General features: G+C 38.1%; 1 protein-coding gene across 1 annotated transcript in view; it reads left to right on the top strand.

Annotated features, from left to right (window-relative positions):
• NME8 (NME/NM23 family member 8) overlaps positions 1-18,581 on the top strand; it is a 59,921-nt gene that overhangs the window by 25,706 nt on the left and 15,634 nt on the right. The window contains exons 8-12 of the mRNA XM_051978840.1: positions 2,222-2,310; positions 4,052-4,144; positions 6,255-6,658; positions 11,225-11,406; positions 17,940-18,084. Of these exons, the coding sequence (XP_051834800.1) occupies positions 2,222-2,310; positions 4,052-4,144; positions 6,255-6,658; positions 11,225-11,406; positions 17,940-18,084 (913 nt within the window). The remainder of the gene's footprint in view (positions 1-2,221; positions 2,311-4,051; positions 4,145-6,254; positions 6,659-11,224; positions 11,407-17,939; positions 18,085-18,581) is intronic.

Genomic DNA, 18,581 nt, shown 5'->3' with positions numbered 1-18,581 from the left:
AAAAAGTAGTATGATGGATAGCATGAGGAATATTGGGATTGGATTCAAGAAGACTCAAGTCTGAATTCCACCTTCTACATTTAATTAGCTTTGTTACTAAGGGCAAGTCACCGAATCCCTCATAGTCTCAATTTCTTCATCCATAAAATATCTGTAAAAAGGTTGTCATATAGTTCAAGTGAAATAATGTATGCTGAGCACTTTGCAAATATTAAAAAGCTTTGTAATTGCTCTGGCTCTCATGCTTAAAGACCTATAATCACTTCTTTGAGTGCCATTCCATTTACTGACTCAGATAACAATCCTTCTGGGTCTAAGGAGATGGTCTTTTGAAACTTCTGGGAAATGCAAGACAACTATAAGAAGCATTTGATCATCTCAGGGCCAGCATTCTGGGTGGCTGGGGTCAGGAAGAGAACTGGGAGACTCTATACTTGCCTTAGCTGCTATTTGGATCTCATTGCCCATTCTCACCATCCTAGTAGAATCTGCCAAAGCATATCTTCCTCTGAAGGGTCACCTCTTAGCATTGAAGAGAGTTTTAGAATTGCAGTTCAGACTTCAACGCAACTCTCTTGGTTCTTACTACATGCAAGGCCACATGGGGGCCTTACCTATCCATGATGATTTTAAGTTTTTCTGATACTTGTAAAGTCAATGATGTCTCTTTGAAGTTGGTCAGAAAACCTTTGAGGAGATGGAATGGGTTATTGAGCCTGCTGGAAGAGGAGACATTGAGGAATACATTGCTGGCATCCTGTGGCACTATTTAATTGCCTGTTTGCACAATATATCTGTTGGGATTTTCTAGGCATTTGGAAATGGAGGACCTGGATATAAATAAATATATACTTTTTTCATGTGGGCTGAAGGAGAAACTATTTTATATCATTGATTGAAAACCAAAGCAAGTAAGCAATGACCACCAAAATATTTTGCTAAATACAGACTATATTAGGGGATATATCTAAAGGCAGAACCAATGTGCAAATATATCACCAATGACCTTTATACAATGAAAATCGAATCTTTAATGAAGAATTCTAAAGATCTAATACAATTATTTCTAGAATCACACAAATTTATGATAATTTCTAGAAAGAAAATTGATAGATTATTACTTTCCTTGGACACAAGGCCATGAGAATTTCCCAACTGCTGTGTGTGTGTGTGTGTGTGTGTGTGTGTATAAAAGAGACGAGAGACTGACAGATAAGCACAGACGTAGAGACTGAAACAACTTTGAGCTATGAGAATGAACAGAGAAGATGGGAGGATAAGAGACTAATGTCTTACAGCTAATCAGAAAGGTAACAGGTCAAAAATCAAGAATTCAGCAGGCCAAAATTAAGTGCTGTCTACCATTTTCAGAGTAAACAAATTTTTGATGTCCTAGTTATATGTCTCACCACTTACTACCTGTGTGACCAAGTCAATCAACTTCTCTAGATCTCAGTTTCCTTATAGGTAAAATGAGGTTGGATCGGATTCCTTTTAAGGTGTCTTCCAACTCTAAAGGAATTATTCTGTTTCTCCAAGATTTAAGATTGCTCTTCAGTTTCTGCTCCAAAATTGAGAAACTATCTGGCTCTGCCCACAAAAGAGTTAAGAATAAAAAACAAAACAAAACAAAAAATAAACATTTCCATAGTGCTTCAAAGTTTGCAGAGTAATATTCACACACACACACACACACACACACACACACACACACACAAGCTTGTTTGATCCCCAATTGACTGAGGTGAAGTGACTTGCTCAGAGTGTCACAGCTAGTAAAGTGTCCAAGGATAAGGTGTGTCTGAAGGTAATCAAAAAGGTAGATATAACTCCATTCACAATAGCAAGCTGTCTCTTCAATCTATTCCATGTGACTCTTTGGGGAACAAAATTTTATATCCCGACCTGTTCACAAGTGTTGTCATCTCTCATGTGACCCATTTGAGGACCACTGCTGTGCTGACTAGAAAGAGGTTGGGAATATAGGGAGGTTATTTTATAACTTGCCCCTCTTCAAACAGATTGAAGGCATTGGGGATCTGCTTCAATATTACCAAGGATACTGAGCTAAGAAGACCTTGGTAAAGTGGCAAAATGAGATACAGATGTGGCTGATAGCCACATATTAGATCGCCATTAATTAGAAGTTAGAAGTTTACATTTTAGTATAAAATCCCTCATTAGTTATTTTGTAAGAAAAACCAATTTATTTTTATCCTAGAGGATACATACAATGTATTGATAATAAGACCAAATGCTGTGGAAGAAGAAAGAGTAGAAGAAATTAGACAATTGGTGAGTAGGCAATTGGTGAGTAATTTTAAAAAACACATTCATATGGATGTCAAAAGGGTAAGACTTTCCTTATTGATCCACTTAGTGGGGGAGAAATGCTTCCAGTACCATGGTAAATTCCAATTAGGTAGCATCATTCTTGAGTCCAGGTTAGCTTCCTATTTATCGTTGCTTATAGCTCATTATTCACTTTATTGTTGTCTTTGGAAGTCAAAGGAAAAGCAAAAAAGAAGAGGGAAGGAGAATAAGGGAGGAGAAGAAGGAAAGAGGATTGAAAGGAAGGAAATGAGAAAGAAAAGATTAGACTAACAAGTTAAAAGGAGGAAAGGAAAAATTGAGGAATGGAAGGAGGGACAAAAGGAGAAGAGAGAATGAGAAGAAAAAATAAAGGAAAAAGAAAAAGTTGGAGGAAGGGAGAAAGAAATATTCTTTCACATTTAGGCCATATGTGTCATTTAACAGGACGTTGGAGGTACAGGTCAATCTTCAGTTGGAGAGGAAGTCCCATTTTAGGAAAAAAGGGTTGTGAGGGAGAACTAGGTTCAGCAAAGGAGTCATGAAGATATCCTTGTGATACCGGAATTCTAGTGATCAGAGTGGTTTCTATTAAGTAATGATTTGAGCAGATGACTTAATCCAGAAAGATCGAAACAGACAATAGGCTCTGGCTGGGGAAATTTGTGATATACCAACCAGAGATAGAAAAGACAGGGATGATATAGATGAACAGCAGAGACACCCAGACACACAGAATACTGCCAGGGACCACTGAGGTCACAATACAGATCAAAACATGTAGCCTTTAGTCCAAGGAAGAATTTGTCATTTTCTTGATCTTGGGATGGCAATTGAACTTGAGCCAGGATCAAAGAAATTGACCAAAACTTTGGGCCTGGATGCTGTGGTGCTCTGAGAGGAAAGCCTTAACACCTCAAACCCTAAGAAGGAAAGCTAGGTCTCAGCCATATTCCTCCCTTTCTTACCCATAAATGACTATGGCTTTGAACCACCATATACATGGGAAGTGCAGCTCAGGGAGAATAGCTGTGCAGTAAGAAAAATCTCTCCTGGCAGCAAATCCAGCCAGTTGTTTTGGTGACAGAGGTAATATTTTACAATGAGAAAGGACCCAAAGTATGAGATGAGCTGGCGCCACAAAGGATAATAAAGTGAGTGAGGATATCGGGACCTTAGAGCTTACCTGGTCTAACCACCCCCTTTTACAGAGGAGAACAAAGGGTATTAAATAACCTTACCAAGATCACTCATTAAGATCATAAATCCAGGGCTAAAATGGATCTTGGAAGCCATTTGGCTTTCTATGGCTTTGCCCTCTCAATGTATGGGGTTTCAGCTGCTTTATGTCTTAAATAAGTATTTGTCACCTGCCCTGGGAATCTGATAATTGTTTACAACGTTATTTCTATGGGGAAATATGCCCAGGCATTGCTAGTAACCAACTTAAAAGAATAGCATGTAAATTGACCTCCTAGGAGGTTGATAATCTCTTGTCAGCATTTTACCCTTCAGCATCAATGTGATACATCTTTCTATACCTCTGAATAATGCCTTTGAAAGCTTAAAAGAATAGGGAACAGACAAAGGCCTCCTTATTTGAATATTTAAAACAGTGTAACAGGTGTAGTCTTTATAGGAAATGAAATGGTCTGTTAAGCACTGGAGAGTAATCTGAGTGATTTCTTTTCTCTGTTACCCATGGATACTTCTGTAATGTACGATGAACATATAATTGAAGATTGTGGATTTTGGCGCTATCATAGTAGCAGAGGAGCAGAGGATCTTATATGATGATCAAGTTAGAGATTTTTATTATGACATCTCAGAAAAGGTAAGAAAAGTCTAAGGAAATGATTATCTTGGTCATATGTAGTAGGATCTAAATATTCTTGATATGTCTTAGAGAAAATTTCTATTTCTATACGTAGCATCCTTTTTGGCTACTTTTACAGAAGATAGCTACTACTACTAGATTCGAAGATACTCTTTGAAGTTTCACTCCCAAAACTATAACTCATGAGCCCCTACCAATGTACTTCTCTATAATAGTCAGGTGGTAGATACAATTGACCCAAAACAAAGACATTTACTAAAACAACATTGTCAGAGCAGCAGCTACGAAACATTCCCCTTGTAAGAATTGGGTACAATCTTCTAGAAATATATACAATGTTCATGGGAAGAGTACAGTGGCACTGAGGTTCACACATATGGAACATGTGTGGGCAAAACAATTCATTTTATTGCAAGGAATCTTTTTGGGAAGATATCTCTGTGGCTCTACTCTCAATTGCCCATTCTTCCTTCAACCCTCATTTGTGTCTCTTACTCGCTGTCAGTGAGTCTTTCGACTCGAAGCTGCTTTTGGTCTCCGGTGGCGATTTGCTATCTGTGCTATCAACTCATTTCCAATTACTGACTCTACCAGAATTGGAGGACATCATCTGATCATATGACAAGAACCCCCTGCCCTCACAGACATAAATTATCTACTTTTGGTGAGGAGATCACTCTCCACCCTGTTACTTTGGTTGGTATCTTCAGTCACACCTGCCTCTTTCTTCGCTGTCACTCCCTGAATCAGTTGTCTAGTCTTGCTGACTAGTCTTATACTTCCATCAAATCTTTAGCATTTATCTCCCTTTCTCTTATTTATTCATGCACCTGCTATCCTAGTTTAGGTCCTCACTACCTCTCTCTCATATTATTTTAAGTGCTTCCTAACTGCTTTCCTGATTGTAATATTTCTTCTCTCTAATTTATGAAGCTACAAAATAATTCTTCCTAAGACACAGGTCTGAACATATTACTTCTCTGTTAAAACCCTTCTAGGCTTTCCTATTAGCTCTAGCATATAATACAAATTTCTTAGCCTGGCATTTAAAACCCTTCACAATCTGATCCTAACTATGGTCCAGTTTTATTTCATATTGCTTTCTCTCGTGCATTCTATATGACACATCTTCCTTTCCTATGCAGTCACATAGACTCTCTTCCATTCCTGTGAGGTACTTACTCCTCATCTCCACTTCTCAAATGTACTTATCTTTCTTTGAGGTTCAGCATAGATATAATCTCTTCTATGATCCCCAGTTATTAGAGATCTCTCTTCAAATCACCCTGTATAACTTATTCTTGTACATGTTGTATTTCTCTCAGTCGTGGGGTATAAACTCCTTGAGGTCAAGGGGTCTCTTAATGATATTTGTGTGACAGAGACTCAGGGCTCTTTTCCTTCCTTATCTTCCTCCTCTTCTACTGGATTTGTTCTGGATTTTCCATGTTCTTCCTGAAATGTGGCACTTAGAGCTGAATATGACAGTTTAGATATAATCATATCAAACATGATATGGGACTGAGCCCTTTCTCATTCTGGAGCATGTGCTTTGATTAATGCTGCCCAATATTGCTTTGGCCGACACGTGACATTACCAACTTTTAGTGAAGTTATAATCCACACAAATCTGAGTCTTTTTCACATGAAATATTGTTTAGTCTTTCATTTTGTACTCATTGTGGTTAATTTTTAAATACAATTTTATTTGTCCAAATATACTCAAAGATAGTTTTTAACATTCAGCTTGGCAAAACTTTGTGTTCCAAATTTTTCTCCTTCTCCTTCTATTCCTGAACTCAACTCAATAGAAGCAACTTGCTTCTTTTCAAGGTCCCTTCCAACTATATTAATAGGTTTATATTATATATTACATACATAATAAAATATATATTATATAATTATACAATTAACAGGTTTCCTTACCTATTTAGGAAGAATTTAACATTTTTGCCCTTGGAATTTCCTCGAAAAATATTGAATCTTACAAATTATCACATAACAAATATGTTTTACCTTGTGAAATGAATTATAATAACAATAATTTCTAATGCTTGCAGGAAGCCGCTCTTCTGCAATAAATAACCGAGATCTTATTTCTTTGTAGTTTGATTTTGAAGATTTTGTCTTATATGCAACAAGTAACCCAAGTTATATTCTGGGCATTTCTATGGGAGCCCCAATAAAAGAAATTGAAGAAGAAGAAGGAGGAGGAGGAGGAGGAGGAGAAGGAAGAGAAGAAGAAGGAGGAGGAGGAGGAGAAGGAGGAGAAGGCGGAGAAGGAGGAGAAGGTGGAGAAGGAGGAGAAGGAGCAGGAGGAGAAGGAGAAAAAGAAGATAATCCAGAAGAAGAAGATGATGAGGCAGAAGAAGAAGATGATGAGGCAGAAGAAGAGGATCAACTAGAAGAAAAACTGGATTACCTAGAAGGAAAAGATGAATCAGAAGAATCAGATGAAGAGGAAGAAGAAGAAGAAGAAGAAGAAGAAGAAGAAGAAGAGAGGCCAATGAGGTATGATAAGATTTGGTTTCATCCATTTGACCTCCTCCTAATAATTACTAGTTCACAAAAACTAGTCTTAAATGTTGTTTCAATTCATATTTTCAGATAAATTTAGAAAAAGTCTCATAACTTCAGTTAAAACTTAAACATGGACAAGCTCAAGCCCTTTTCTAACTCTAAAGATTGATATATTAGAAGAGGAGCCCCCAGGGTTATGGATCTAAGAAAATGTTCTCTTTTTCTGATCAATATAATTTCCCTTCTTTTTGCAGTGATTTATGTAACTTTCTAGACTCATCTCATCACTCTATGGTTTGGGTTTGCCTCAGTAGGAACACAATAGTGGGTTTCTTCATATTCTGTGAAGACTAGTTTCCCTTTAGGGTCCCTTTCAGCCGTAAATGCTTAGATTCTCCCAGGAAGGATATGAATCTGGGGTTGCTGGAGATATAACCACTCATAGAACTGCAAGGGCCCTCCAAATCTTCAGATTCTTACCACTAGTCTGTTAATCAGACTGTCTCTGAAACAACATTCCCTAGGAATGCTACAGAGGCAACTCCTTTACCATCAACTCTTCACTGTCCAAATAACTTGCAATTATCGCAGAGAACAGAGTTTGGATGTTTTCTTTCCTTTCTGGGTCAACTTTCACAAACCCCTTGTCCCTTAGAAGGTGACGCCAAGAGGTCATGAAGAGTCAAACAGAACTGAAATGAAGAAGGAGGAGAAGGAAGAAAAAGAGGAGAAGAAGGAGGAAGAAAAGAAGAAAGAAGATGATGGTGAAGAAAAAGAAACTATGTAATGGAGGAGGAGGAGGAGAAAGAAGTTGAAAAGAAGGAGAAGTTGAAGAAGAAAAGAAGACGAAAAAGAAGGAGCAGGAGGAAGAAGAGGAGGAGAAAGAGAAGAAGCTATGTAATGGAGGAGGAGGAGGAGAAAGAAGAAGTTAAAGAAGAATGAGAAAAAGAAGGAGCAGCAGCAGCAGCAGCAGGAGAAGGAGGTATGTATTTGGAGGAGGAGGAGGAGAAAGAAGAAGTTAAAGAAGAAAGAAGAAGGAGAAGAAGGAGGAGAAAGAAGAAGTTAAAGAAAAGAAGGAGAAGGAGAAGGAGGAGGAAGAGGAGAAGAAGAAGGAGAAGAAGGTGAAAGGAGGATGAGAAGAAGAAGCAATAGCAGCAGGAGAAGTTATGTAATGGAGGAGGAGGAGAAAAGAAGAAAGAAGAAGAGGAGGAGGAGAAAAAGGAGGAGGAGGAGGAATGCTATGAATTTCCAAAGGAAACTCTGGGTGAGGCAAAGTGATCCAAAGAAGACAAAAAATAGGAGTTACCTGCAGAAAATAATCCTGATGCACAGAAATCATGCTTGGAGCATGTGGACTGGCCCAGAGATTGCCCTCCATTTGCATAGCCTCCTTCATGCCATTTTGAGACATCAAGAGGTTGAAGTCCACAGAGCACATTGGAATTATTATAAGTAATTTCATTTCATTCTGTACCTGATTTTCCACATGCACTCATTCTCTAACTCCCCAGAACATCCAAGCAGATTATTGTTATGCAGGTGAGGCAGTGTCTGAAACAGGAAGTATGTTGCTTAACTCATTCCATTTAATTAGGAGGCAGGTAGGTAGGACAGTGGATAGAGCTTTGTCTAGAGTCAAGAAGACCTGAGTACAAATCTAGCCTCAGTCACTTTCTAGCAGACTATGAATAGACTCACTACAAATCGGCCAACCTTGGTGAGCCTGTCAGAATGAGTCAGCCCCTGGGGGGAGTTGGGGTGGGGGAAATCTTTGGCCAACTCTGGAGGACCATCTCCAGTGGTGGAAAGGTTTGTATCTCTGTAGAAGAAGGAAGTACTCACACTGACCAAGGCTGTAAGTAAATTAATTGACGCTAGGCAAGTCATTTCACTTTTGTCTACCTCAGTTTCCTCATCTATAAAGTGGGAATAATAGCACTTACCTTCCAGGGTTTTTGTGGGAATTTATCTGTAAAGCATTTAGCACAGTTCCTGGCAATTGGTAAGCCCTATATAAATTACATTTTATTCTACAAATTTAGACATTTATATTTCCACTATGTATGTTTATTATTATTATTATTAATTCCCACAATAGTAATGTGAAATATGTGGTAGGGAGAACACCAGACTTGAGAGTTGAAGGTCTTGGGTTCAAATTCCAGTTCTGTGACCCAACACCATTTGAAAGAATTTTAGTTTTTTGGGTGCTTGAATCCCAGCTAAATGAAGATTTCCTATCCATTCTTAGCCTTGTAGTCTTCCAGTTTCCCGCACAGCTTAACTCACATGTGTTTCCTCCTTGAGAACCTTCTTGATTCCCCTCAGGCCTATTTCTCTTCCTATATTGGGATTCTACCAATATCCCATTTTGCTTTAATAGCAACTTTCCTAACCTGTGCATAGATTTCCTCGACGAACTTCTTTGTTCTTTCCAATACCTGGTATCTGACATACAGTCGATGCTTAATAAATCCTTGTTAATTGATTGGGAAAAAATTAATTCTCACCTGCAAAATGAGAAGCTTCAGTCACAAACCACATGAGATCCTTTCCAAATCTAATCCTGGGAGAGAAGGCCTTTTAAACCTTATTGTATGCATGGAAGGAGGTAGGATTTCATCAATGTAGGGAATTCCCTCCAACTGACAAGCTCTTAGGACCTTGTCTGAGCCACATGGAAGTTAAATGATTTGTCTGGAGACAGGCAGCTGATAAAGGACAGAGGATGGATTTTAATTACACTGTTCACTCTGCTGAACTACATTTTTGTTATATTATAGATGAAGAAACTGAGTCTTGAAGAAAGTAAGTGATTTGTTTCCCACTGACGCCAAATTCTGGCTTGCTGCTTTCTGTGCTGGAAGAGGTTTCACTTGACCCAACCATTCTAGAGACTCTGGCTGCCCAATCACCTCTCTCCTAGAGCAGCCCTAATACTTCCACCCAAAGCTTAGAAATAAAAAAGCTGCTCCAATGGCTACCTCCCTAAGATTCTCAGATTTAAGAACAGGCTCAAGTTTCCAAGGTCAGCTGATGGATGTAATTAAGAACCAGTTAGTGAGAAATAGTGTGGCAGTTGAAAAAAGGGCTCTGGGCTTGGAGTAAAGAACTAGTTCTGAATTCAAATAACTTTATTTGTTAGTGGGCAAGCCCTTAGTGTCTCTGAGCCTCGGTGCTTTAACTACCTCCCTCACATAGCTCTCAGGATGCTCAAATGAAACTTTAAAGGACATATCTGACTGTTGTTTAGTGGTTAATGGATTTAAAGTATTCTTGTATATGCTTAACTAAGAGATTCAATGGGAAACTGCTTCTAAGTGGTCGTTCACACTTAGGAGGAATCCTTTAGAGAGGCTGTGTTTTGCTCTTAATGGAAATGCTATCATGTCATCATGCTATCAAAGTCAACATGAAGAACTGCCTCAATAGACAGTCTCAATAGAAATATATCCCACAGGGCAGCTAGTTGGTGTAGTGGATAGAGCATCAGCCCTGAAGTCAGGAGGACCTGAGTCAAATCTGGCCTCAGACAATACTTCCTAGCTGTGTGACCCTGGGCAAGTCAGTTAAACTCAATTGCCTCAGCAAAAAAAAAAAAGAAAAAAAAAAAGAGAGAGAGAGAGAGAAAGAAAAGAAAAAGAAAAAAAAAAGAAAAGAAAGAAATATATTCCATGACAGGATTGGGGTCTCTCAACCAATTGATGTTCATGATGGACAATGAATTAATTAAATTGAGTGGATTAATTAATTAAATTGAGTGGATGCCCATCAGTTGGGGAATAGCTGAATAAGTAATATATGAATATAATGGAATATTATTATTCTATAAAGAAATGATGAGCATGCTGATTTCAGAAAAGCCTGGAAAGACTTTCATGAACTGATTCTGGGTGAAGTGAGCAGAACCAAGAAAACATTGTATATAGTAACATGATTCGGGATATGATGATCAACTGTGATGGACTTGGTTCTTTTCAGCGCTGAAGCGATTCAAGGCAATCGCAATAGATTTGTGATGGAAAGTATCATCCACAACTGGAGAGAGAACTGAATGTGGTTCAAAGCATAGTATTTTCACCTTCTGTTACTGATGTTATTGTTTGTTTGTTTGTTCTTTCTCTTTTTTCCCTCTTTGATCTGATTTTTCTTACACAGCATGATGCATATGGAAATATGTTTAGAAGAATTATACATGTTTAACCCATATTGGATTGCTTGCTATCACGGAGGGTGTGGAGAAGGGAGAAAAATTTGGAATGCAAGGTTTTGTAAAAGGGAATGCTTAAAACTATCTTTGCATGTATTCAGAAAAAAAAGTTATTATAAAAAAAAGAAAATGGGGAGTGGGATAAAGGGCTGATTCCAGGTGAAATAAAAAGTTTACCTCTCAGAGCTCATGGTGTTGGGACAGAATGAAATAACAGATGAAAGACAGGTTGGAAATCTGAATATATTATCATCTGTAAAGTATTAATAATGCTCATCAAATTCTAAATATTAATATATGATAGTTAAATTCCATTTCATCTCTAATAATGGTTTTTGCTTTCACAGTTTACGAGAGTTTTTGGAAAGGCAAGACCTGTTAGATGTTTGCGACCTCATTGACGATCCAGGGCAGGCCAGGAGGCATATCATTCTATTTTTTCCAGACTTTGCAAAGACAAAAAATCTCGAGTTGTGTGTTGAAAGGACACTGGCGATAATCAGACCTGATCTCCTAGACGGAACTATGGGTAGGTAATAACATTTACTGTTGGCTAAAGTTGTTTTTTGGATAATATATGCAAAAAAAAAAAAGATTCTTAGCTCCACATTGAAAGGAAATGAAATGAGAAAATGACCTTTTATAACCTTGTTATGCTGCTTAGCTGGCACATTATGGTGTATGGGTGGTGATCCAAAAGCTTTGAAGCTGGAAAGACTTCAGGTATAGTCCTGAAGGTGATGAATCTTGGCAAAGACAACCCATGACACAGGCCAAAAAATATGTGGTGTCCATCTCCTTCTTTTTTATATACAGTATTTTATTTTCCCCTCAATTACATGTTAAAACATTAAAAAATTTGGGAAAAATATTGAATTCCTAAGTGGATGTCCATCAGTTGGAGAATAACTGAATAAGTTATGGTATATGAATATTATGGAATATTGTTGTTCTATAAGAAACAATCAGGAGGATGATTTTAGACAGGCCTGGAGAGACTTACATGAATTGATGCTGAGTGAAATAAGCAGAACCAGGAGATCATTGTACATGGCAAAAGCAAGATTATATGATGATCAATTCTGAAAAATGTGACTCTTTCCAACAATGAGATGATTCAGGCCAGTTCCAATGATCTCATGATGGAGAGAACCATCTGCACCCAGAGAGAGGACTATGGGAACTGAAAGTGGATCACAACATAACATTCTCACTCTTTTTGTTATTGTTCACTTGCATTTTGTTTTCTTACTCGTTTTCTTTCCTTTTTGATCTGATTTTTCTTGTGCAGCAAGAGAACTGTATAAATGTTTACACGTATTGGATTTAACATATATTTTAACATGTATAACATAGATTGGATTGCCTGCCATTTAGGGGAGAGAGTGGGAGGAAGGAGTGGAAAATATGAAACACAAGGCTACGTGAGGTCAATGTTGAAAAATTATCCATGCATATGTTTTGAAAATAAAAAGCTTTAAAACATGTTGAATTCCAAACCCATTCACTTCTAGAGAGGCAGAGCTGAGTGCTGGACAATGGGAAAGTACTAAGAATCACGCCAATCTTGGGTCATATATTAGCCTTAGGTTAACTGTGGGTAGTCTTAATATGAGATTCTTTTTCTCAGTGAGCAGTAGATTGGGGAAACCATAGAAAAGATTCTTGGTCAAGTTAGGGTTATACTAGCTTCAATCAGAAGTCCCTTCTAGCTCTGAGAAATTATATGCATCAGTTTCTGCATGAGAAGATTCATTATAAAAAAGCTGACCCATCTGGGGAATGACCTTCCCACTGGAAACAGGACCAGGAGACATCAAAATGCTGTAGCTGAATACAAAGAAGGATCCTGGATTTTTTCTCAGAGAGAAAATTGGCACAGTTGGTGACATTGCTGGTTGCTGTTGGATTCTCAATGATGATTCTGCTTAATTATCTTTCCTTGCAATGCTCATCATGTCAGAAAATAGTCAAATGAACCCACCAACAAGCATTTATTAAGTATCCACTATATGCCAAACATGATGCTAGGCACTAGAGAGACAAATACAACAAATAAAAACAACCCTTATTTATAGAGAGCTTACATTCTAATGAAGGAGACAATAAGGGTATGTGTTGCCTGGTGTTTTACTCTTTGAGATCCCATTTGGAGTTTTCTTGGCAAAGATACTGGAATGGTTTACCATTTCCTTCTCCAGCTCATTTTACCAATGAGGAAACTGAAGCAAAGAGTTTAGGGACTTGTTCAGGATCAGAGCCAGTAAGTGTCTGAGACAAGATTTGAATTCATGATCTTCCTGATTCCAGGCCCATCACTTTATGTAGTGCACTGCCTAGCTGCCCTGGGAGCATGTACAAAAAAATAAATATAAGGAGAATAAGTGTAAACAAATACAAGAGGATTCTGGGAGGTAGGAAACCAGTAGGAAAGAGAGAGAACAGCAGATTCTGTACTGTTGGCCTTGATGAATGTGTTGGCTGGTTTTGTTGAGTTATTCCTTTTTTCCCTCTTTTCTTCTTCTCCTCTTCTTCCTCCACTTCCTTCTCTTTCTTCTTCCTCCTCCTCTTCCTTTGAGGGATGACTTCCTGGAAAGAGGTGCCAGAAGGATACATATATATGAGGAAATTAGTACTAAAACAAAAAAGAGAATAATACAATTTTTTTCCCCTAGAAAAAAGTAAGAAGAGAAAAATCAATGAAGGAACTTCACCTCTATATTAGAGAGTAGCTTGGTAATCAGTTGTTTCAATGGGAGTGTTGAAGGGCTCAGGAACCGACACATTGAGGAAAGTCATTTGGAATCCAGAAATGATAGATAGTAAAAGCATGAAGTCTACGTTGTTGGGTCTCATGGGAGTGTTGAAGGGCTCAGGAACAGACACATTGGGGATAGTGATTTGGAATCCAGAAATGATAGATAGTAAAAGCATGAAGTCTACGTCAGGAACTCATGATTATACCATATGAATACGTTCTTTCAGAATAGAGATAAAAGCCTCTGTATATGGTGAATCCAGAACAGATCATTGATAAAATAAATTTGACTCCTCTTAACAAATGGAAAATTTCCTGATGTGAGAATCATTAAAGAATCTGTTGTTTGTGTATAGTCAGAGTATCCAAGATTAAACTTGTAAAAAATAAAAATAAGAAAATATTGTGGGAGATTACAAAAGTTCCAGTTGGATCTGGTCAAAACTTGGGGCTTATATCCTGAGAGTCACCCAAGCAAATAAGTCCCTGGCTATTAGAAACTCTTTTATTCTTTGTATTTTAGACTGGGGGTATTGTCCCCAACAGGGGTGGCTGCAAGCAGAGATGATCCTTTTGAAATCAGTGTGCTGTCTTTGCTTAAAAGAACTGGCCATCAGTGAAGGGATGTTGGAACCTTGGAAGGCCTTTGGTTAAAATTTCAGATCACAGGAGAGACTATCCGTTCAAAAGCTATAGCTTGTCTTAGCATATAGTTGCAGCCAACCTACCTCTTATTTAAAGAAATTGCCACACCGAGGAGGCCAAAGGAGGCCAGAAACCTCATCAAGAGATCACTCTCTCTTCAGAGATACTGGCCTCTAAGAACAATGTTGGATGATTGTATCATCTCATTTATAAGAGTACCGTAGAGGATGGAAACTTATAAACAGTATTATTACCTCACATAGCAACAAAAAGCAGCTGAGGGGAAAGTAAATCTGTAGCAGAATTGGTATGAGACCCAACTGAGTCATATTGTTCTGAGAGAATTGGTAGATGAGACCAGAAAGAAGTTGATAGTCTCTCTGTGTATGTTTATTGAACCTAAGAACAAAGCGATAAGGCACTATGATTGAGATGGCGTGTACCGTACAAGTCAAACCATCCTACTTCCTTGACAAGCTCTCCTTAGACTCCAATGGAAATAGCTTGGTATCCTGGACTTGAGGCCTTGGGAATGGCAGTGACCCCCACCTCCTGTGCAAATGCATCCAGACAACTAAGTGTTCTTGTGGGTATTATACTCATAGCAAGTGAAAATCCAGAAAAAAAAGTTCTCATCATCCAGTCTCTGACACTATCAAGAGATTCAAAATTAGAAACCCATGTAATGCAATTTTAACACTGAAAATGACCTGAAAGAAAACTCAACATGCTTTGATACTACTCCCTAAGGACTATGGGTCTTTCTGCAGTTGGAACTACATACACACACTTTCTCTCTCTCTCTTTGTCTCTCTCTCTCTCTCTCTCTCTTTCTCTCTGTCTCCTTCTCTTCTCTCTCTATCTCTCTGTCTCTCTGTTTCTGTCTCTCTGTCTCTCTTTCTGTGTTGAACAGAAGCTTGTCTGACTTTTATATCTCAATGCTTTGCTAAGAGGAAATGTTTAGTAAATGCTTTTTCATTCATGTAGATGATTTCCAACTCTACATATTCAGCCCTAGACCTCCTCCCGAGCTACACTTCTACATGACTTGTTTCACTTCTCCATCTAGATGTCCCATAAACATCTCAATCACAACATGTCCAAAATTCAGCAATCATTACCTTTCTTCTGAATTTATGCAAACTTCTAATTTCTCTATTTCCGACACCATCTACCTTACCTTGCCCAAATTGACAACCTGAAAATCATCTCTAGCTCTCCCCTGACCCTCATGCTCTCTAATTAATCTTTTGCCAAGTCTTATCAATTCCTTCTCCTGTCTCTATGTCACATCTCTCCCTTTCCTGCATTTATATGACTCACCCCTAATTTAGTCCCTCATTTCCTGGGCTACTTCAATGAATGGCTCCAGATTTCCCCATTGTAGCTCATCCTTCATACACTGCCAAATGAATATTCCCCAAGCACAAGCATGACCACATCACTTCCCAAGCTCAAGAATCATCAGGGGCTTCCTATGACATTTAGGGAAAAAAAATCACATCTCTATTTTGTATTTAGACTCTTTACAGTCTAGTTCCAAACAATCTATTATTAAAAAATAAAATTATTGATATCTTTTGTCTTCATATAATCTTGTAATAGAATTTAAAAGGAGAAAAAAGATACAGTTTAGCAAAAGTAACCAATGAATCAAAAAAAGTCTGATGATTTATATAGTATTCTGTATCCATAGTCCCCCACATTTGTAAAGAAGTGAGAGGAAGGTCCTTATTTCTTTTTTTGGGCCCACTTTTGTTCATTACAATCTGACAGAAATCAGTTTTGATTTTTTTTTTCTTTTCATTTTCATTGTTGTAATCGTCATGTAAATCATTCTCTTAATTCTGCTCCTATAGGATTCTCTGTAGTCATCATTTCTTATCACATAGCAAATAGCTATCTTTTAGTCCAATCAATGGGCACCAATTTTGTGTTCCAGTTTTTGACACTATAAAAAAGTATAGCCATAAATATTTGGGTGCTTATGTGGTTTTCTTTTTGTTTTTGAGGTCATATACACTTATATACGTAAGTTCTTATATATACTTAGGAGTGGAATTTTTTAAGTCGAGGTATATTTGGTCATCTTCTTCATAAAAATTCAAAATGCTTGGATCAAATCACAATTCTTCCAACAGTACATTAATGTGCCTGTTTTTTCACATCCCCTCCAGCATTGACCGTTTAATTTTCTGAGTGTGAGATGAAATCTCAGAGTTGTTATGTTTGCATTTCTTTTAATCTTTAGCAATGCGGTGTATTTTTTCATACAGTTATCAGTATTTATATATATTATATATATATATATATAATCCAATATATATCCAAAGTGCTTCTTTGGAAACTTTGTTCATGTCCTTTGAGCCTTTATGTATTGGGGAATGGCTTTTGGCCTTAGGAAATTCTGTTAGTTACCTATAGATCTTGGACATTAGAACTCTATTAACGTTATTTGATTCCAATCTAGTTTTCCAGGCTGACTTCATATTCTTTTCCTTCACATCCTTTCTATCCCATTGAGGGTGGACGAGTTGATATTCCTCACATGTGACACCTCTCCCTATTTTTGTCTTTGTCTAGGCAGTTGCCAAGGCTTGCAATACTTTTATCCTTTCCTTTACCTCTTGAAATCTCAGATAAATCTTACAAGGTTTCTTTCTCCAAACTTGCTGTTTTTAGTTCTTCCTCCTTTCCTTAAGGTCAGTCAAATATGAATCAGATGGGGAGGCTCCTAAAACAAAGAGTTCAGCAACAGAGTGAAACTTGTCTGATTTGAGGAGGTGTAATTTCTGGGTATATTTTGCCATGTTGCTCTAAATGTGCACAGACTAGGAAAAGTGGCCTGGAAAGGTAAATTCCTTGTGCGTTGTCAGAGCGCCATCTGGATATTGCAACCATTAATAAAGCCCATTCAAATGCTTTGTTGGCTAGCACCACCTGCTGGGGAGAAAAAAATGTCTATATAGTAAACATATATACATCTATTGTACATACATATCTATCTACTATACTCTAGCTGATTAATTAATTAATTGTTCAATGATAGCTGTTCTCTCTGAAGATTGCAGAAAACACTAGTAAGAGGTAGAGTGTGGACGGGTCTGACTGGCACCGAGCCCACATCATCAGTCACATTATCTGGACAGATTTTTTTTTTTAAGAGTCAAATAGAAAGTTTTTTCTATGTATATTTATAAAGAGTGTTTTGTTTTTTGGTTTTTTAAAAATTTATTCTGTGGGGGACAGACTAGGAAGGGGAGAAACAAACACTGAAAAATAAGTTTGAGAAATCCAGGCTCCTCGAAGGCAGGATCAATTTTTTTTTTTGTCTTTGTCTCCCTAGCACCCAGCACAATGTCTTCCCCATTGTAGACAACCAATGAGTAGTGTCAGTTGGATTGAATCAAATAACAGGTAGGTATCAGTGGAGGAGGACTTTGGCTCTAGTTCAGAAGAGTTTTCCCTGGCCAAAGACCTCCAGTTTTATTCAATGTGCCCATGGGAACAATATGGTGTGATTTGTCAACTGACTACCAATGGCACCGACTGGTATCTTTTTGTTTCTGAGAACTAGGCCTCCCTCTCCGGCAAAGTCCATCCATGAACTCCTGAACAAGTGGTCACAAGATGCTAATAGCTTTCTATTTCTTTTTAAGAGAACGTCATAGATCTCCTCCAGAAGGAAGGCTTTGTTATCAAGATGCAAAAAAAGATGTCCTTGACAGAGGAGGAAGCCCTAATATTCTACGATTGTTTCAAGTACAGGGACTTTTTTCCAGCTCTGATAGACCACGTGACCAGGTGAGGTAGTGCTTGGAGGGAATCACTGGCATCACTGAGAAATGGCACGGGGGAGTGGGAGAGGCCAGCTGCTCATGTGGGTCTCTGGGAAGCCCCTTTGTCTAATCCACAAGACCCCAGCTACCTCTTAGGGCACTTGTTTCTCCAGATAATAACAATTCATTTACACAACCCTCAGAGGGAGGGATGAGTTTATTGTAAGCACTATTGTTTTCATTTTACAAATGAGAAAACAGATTCACTGAGGTTAAGGAAGAGCAGTGTGGTTTAATGGGCAGTATGCTGGATTTGAACTCAGGAAGACCCATTCCGATGCTTAGTGATTGAGATCTCTCTAGGCTTCAGGTTCTCCATGTGGACAATAAAGGACTTGGGCTCCATGACTTTAAAAATCCCTTCCAGCTCAGAGTCTATGATGCCATGATTTTCCTATGGTCACACAACCGAGAAATATCAGGACTAAGATTTGAACTCCTTTATTGATTTCAAATTCACAA

This window comes from Antechinus flavipes, chromosome 1, assembly GCF_016432865.1.
Source record: "Antechinus flavipes isolate AdamAnt ecotype Samford, QLD, Australia chromosome 1, AdamAnt_v2, whole genome shotgun sequence".
Classification (NCBI taxonomy): domain Eukaryota; kingdom Metazoa; phylum Chordata; class Mammalia; order Dasyuromorphia; family Dasyuridae; genus Antechinus; species Antechinus flavipes.
The sequence above is the reverse complement of the archived record's forward strand: the minus strand, read 5'-3'. Positions and strand labels throughout refer to the sequence as shown.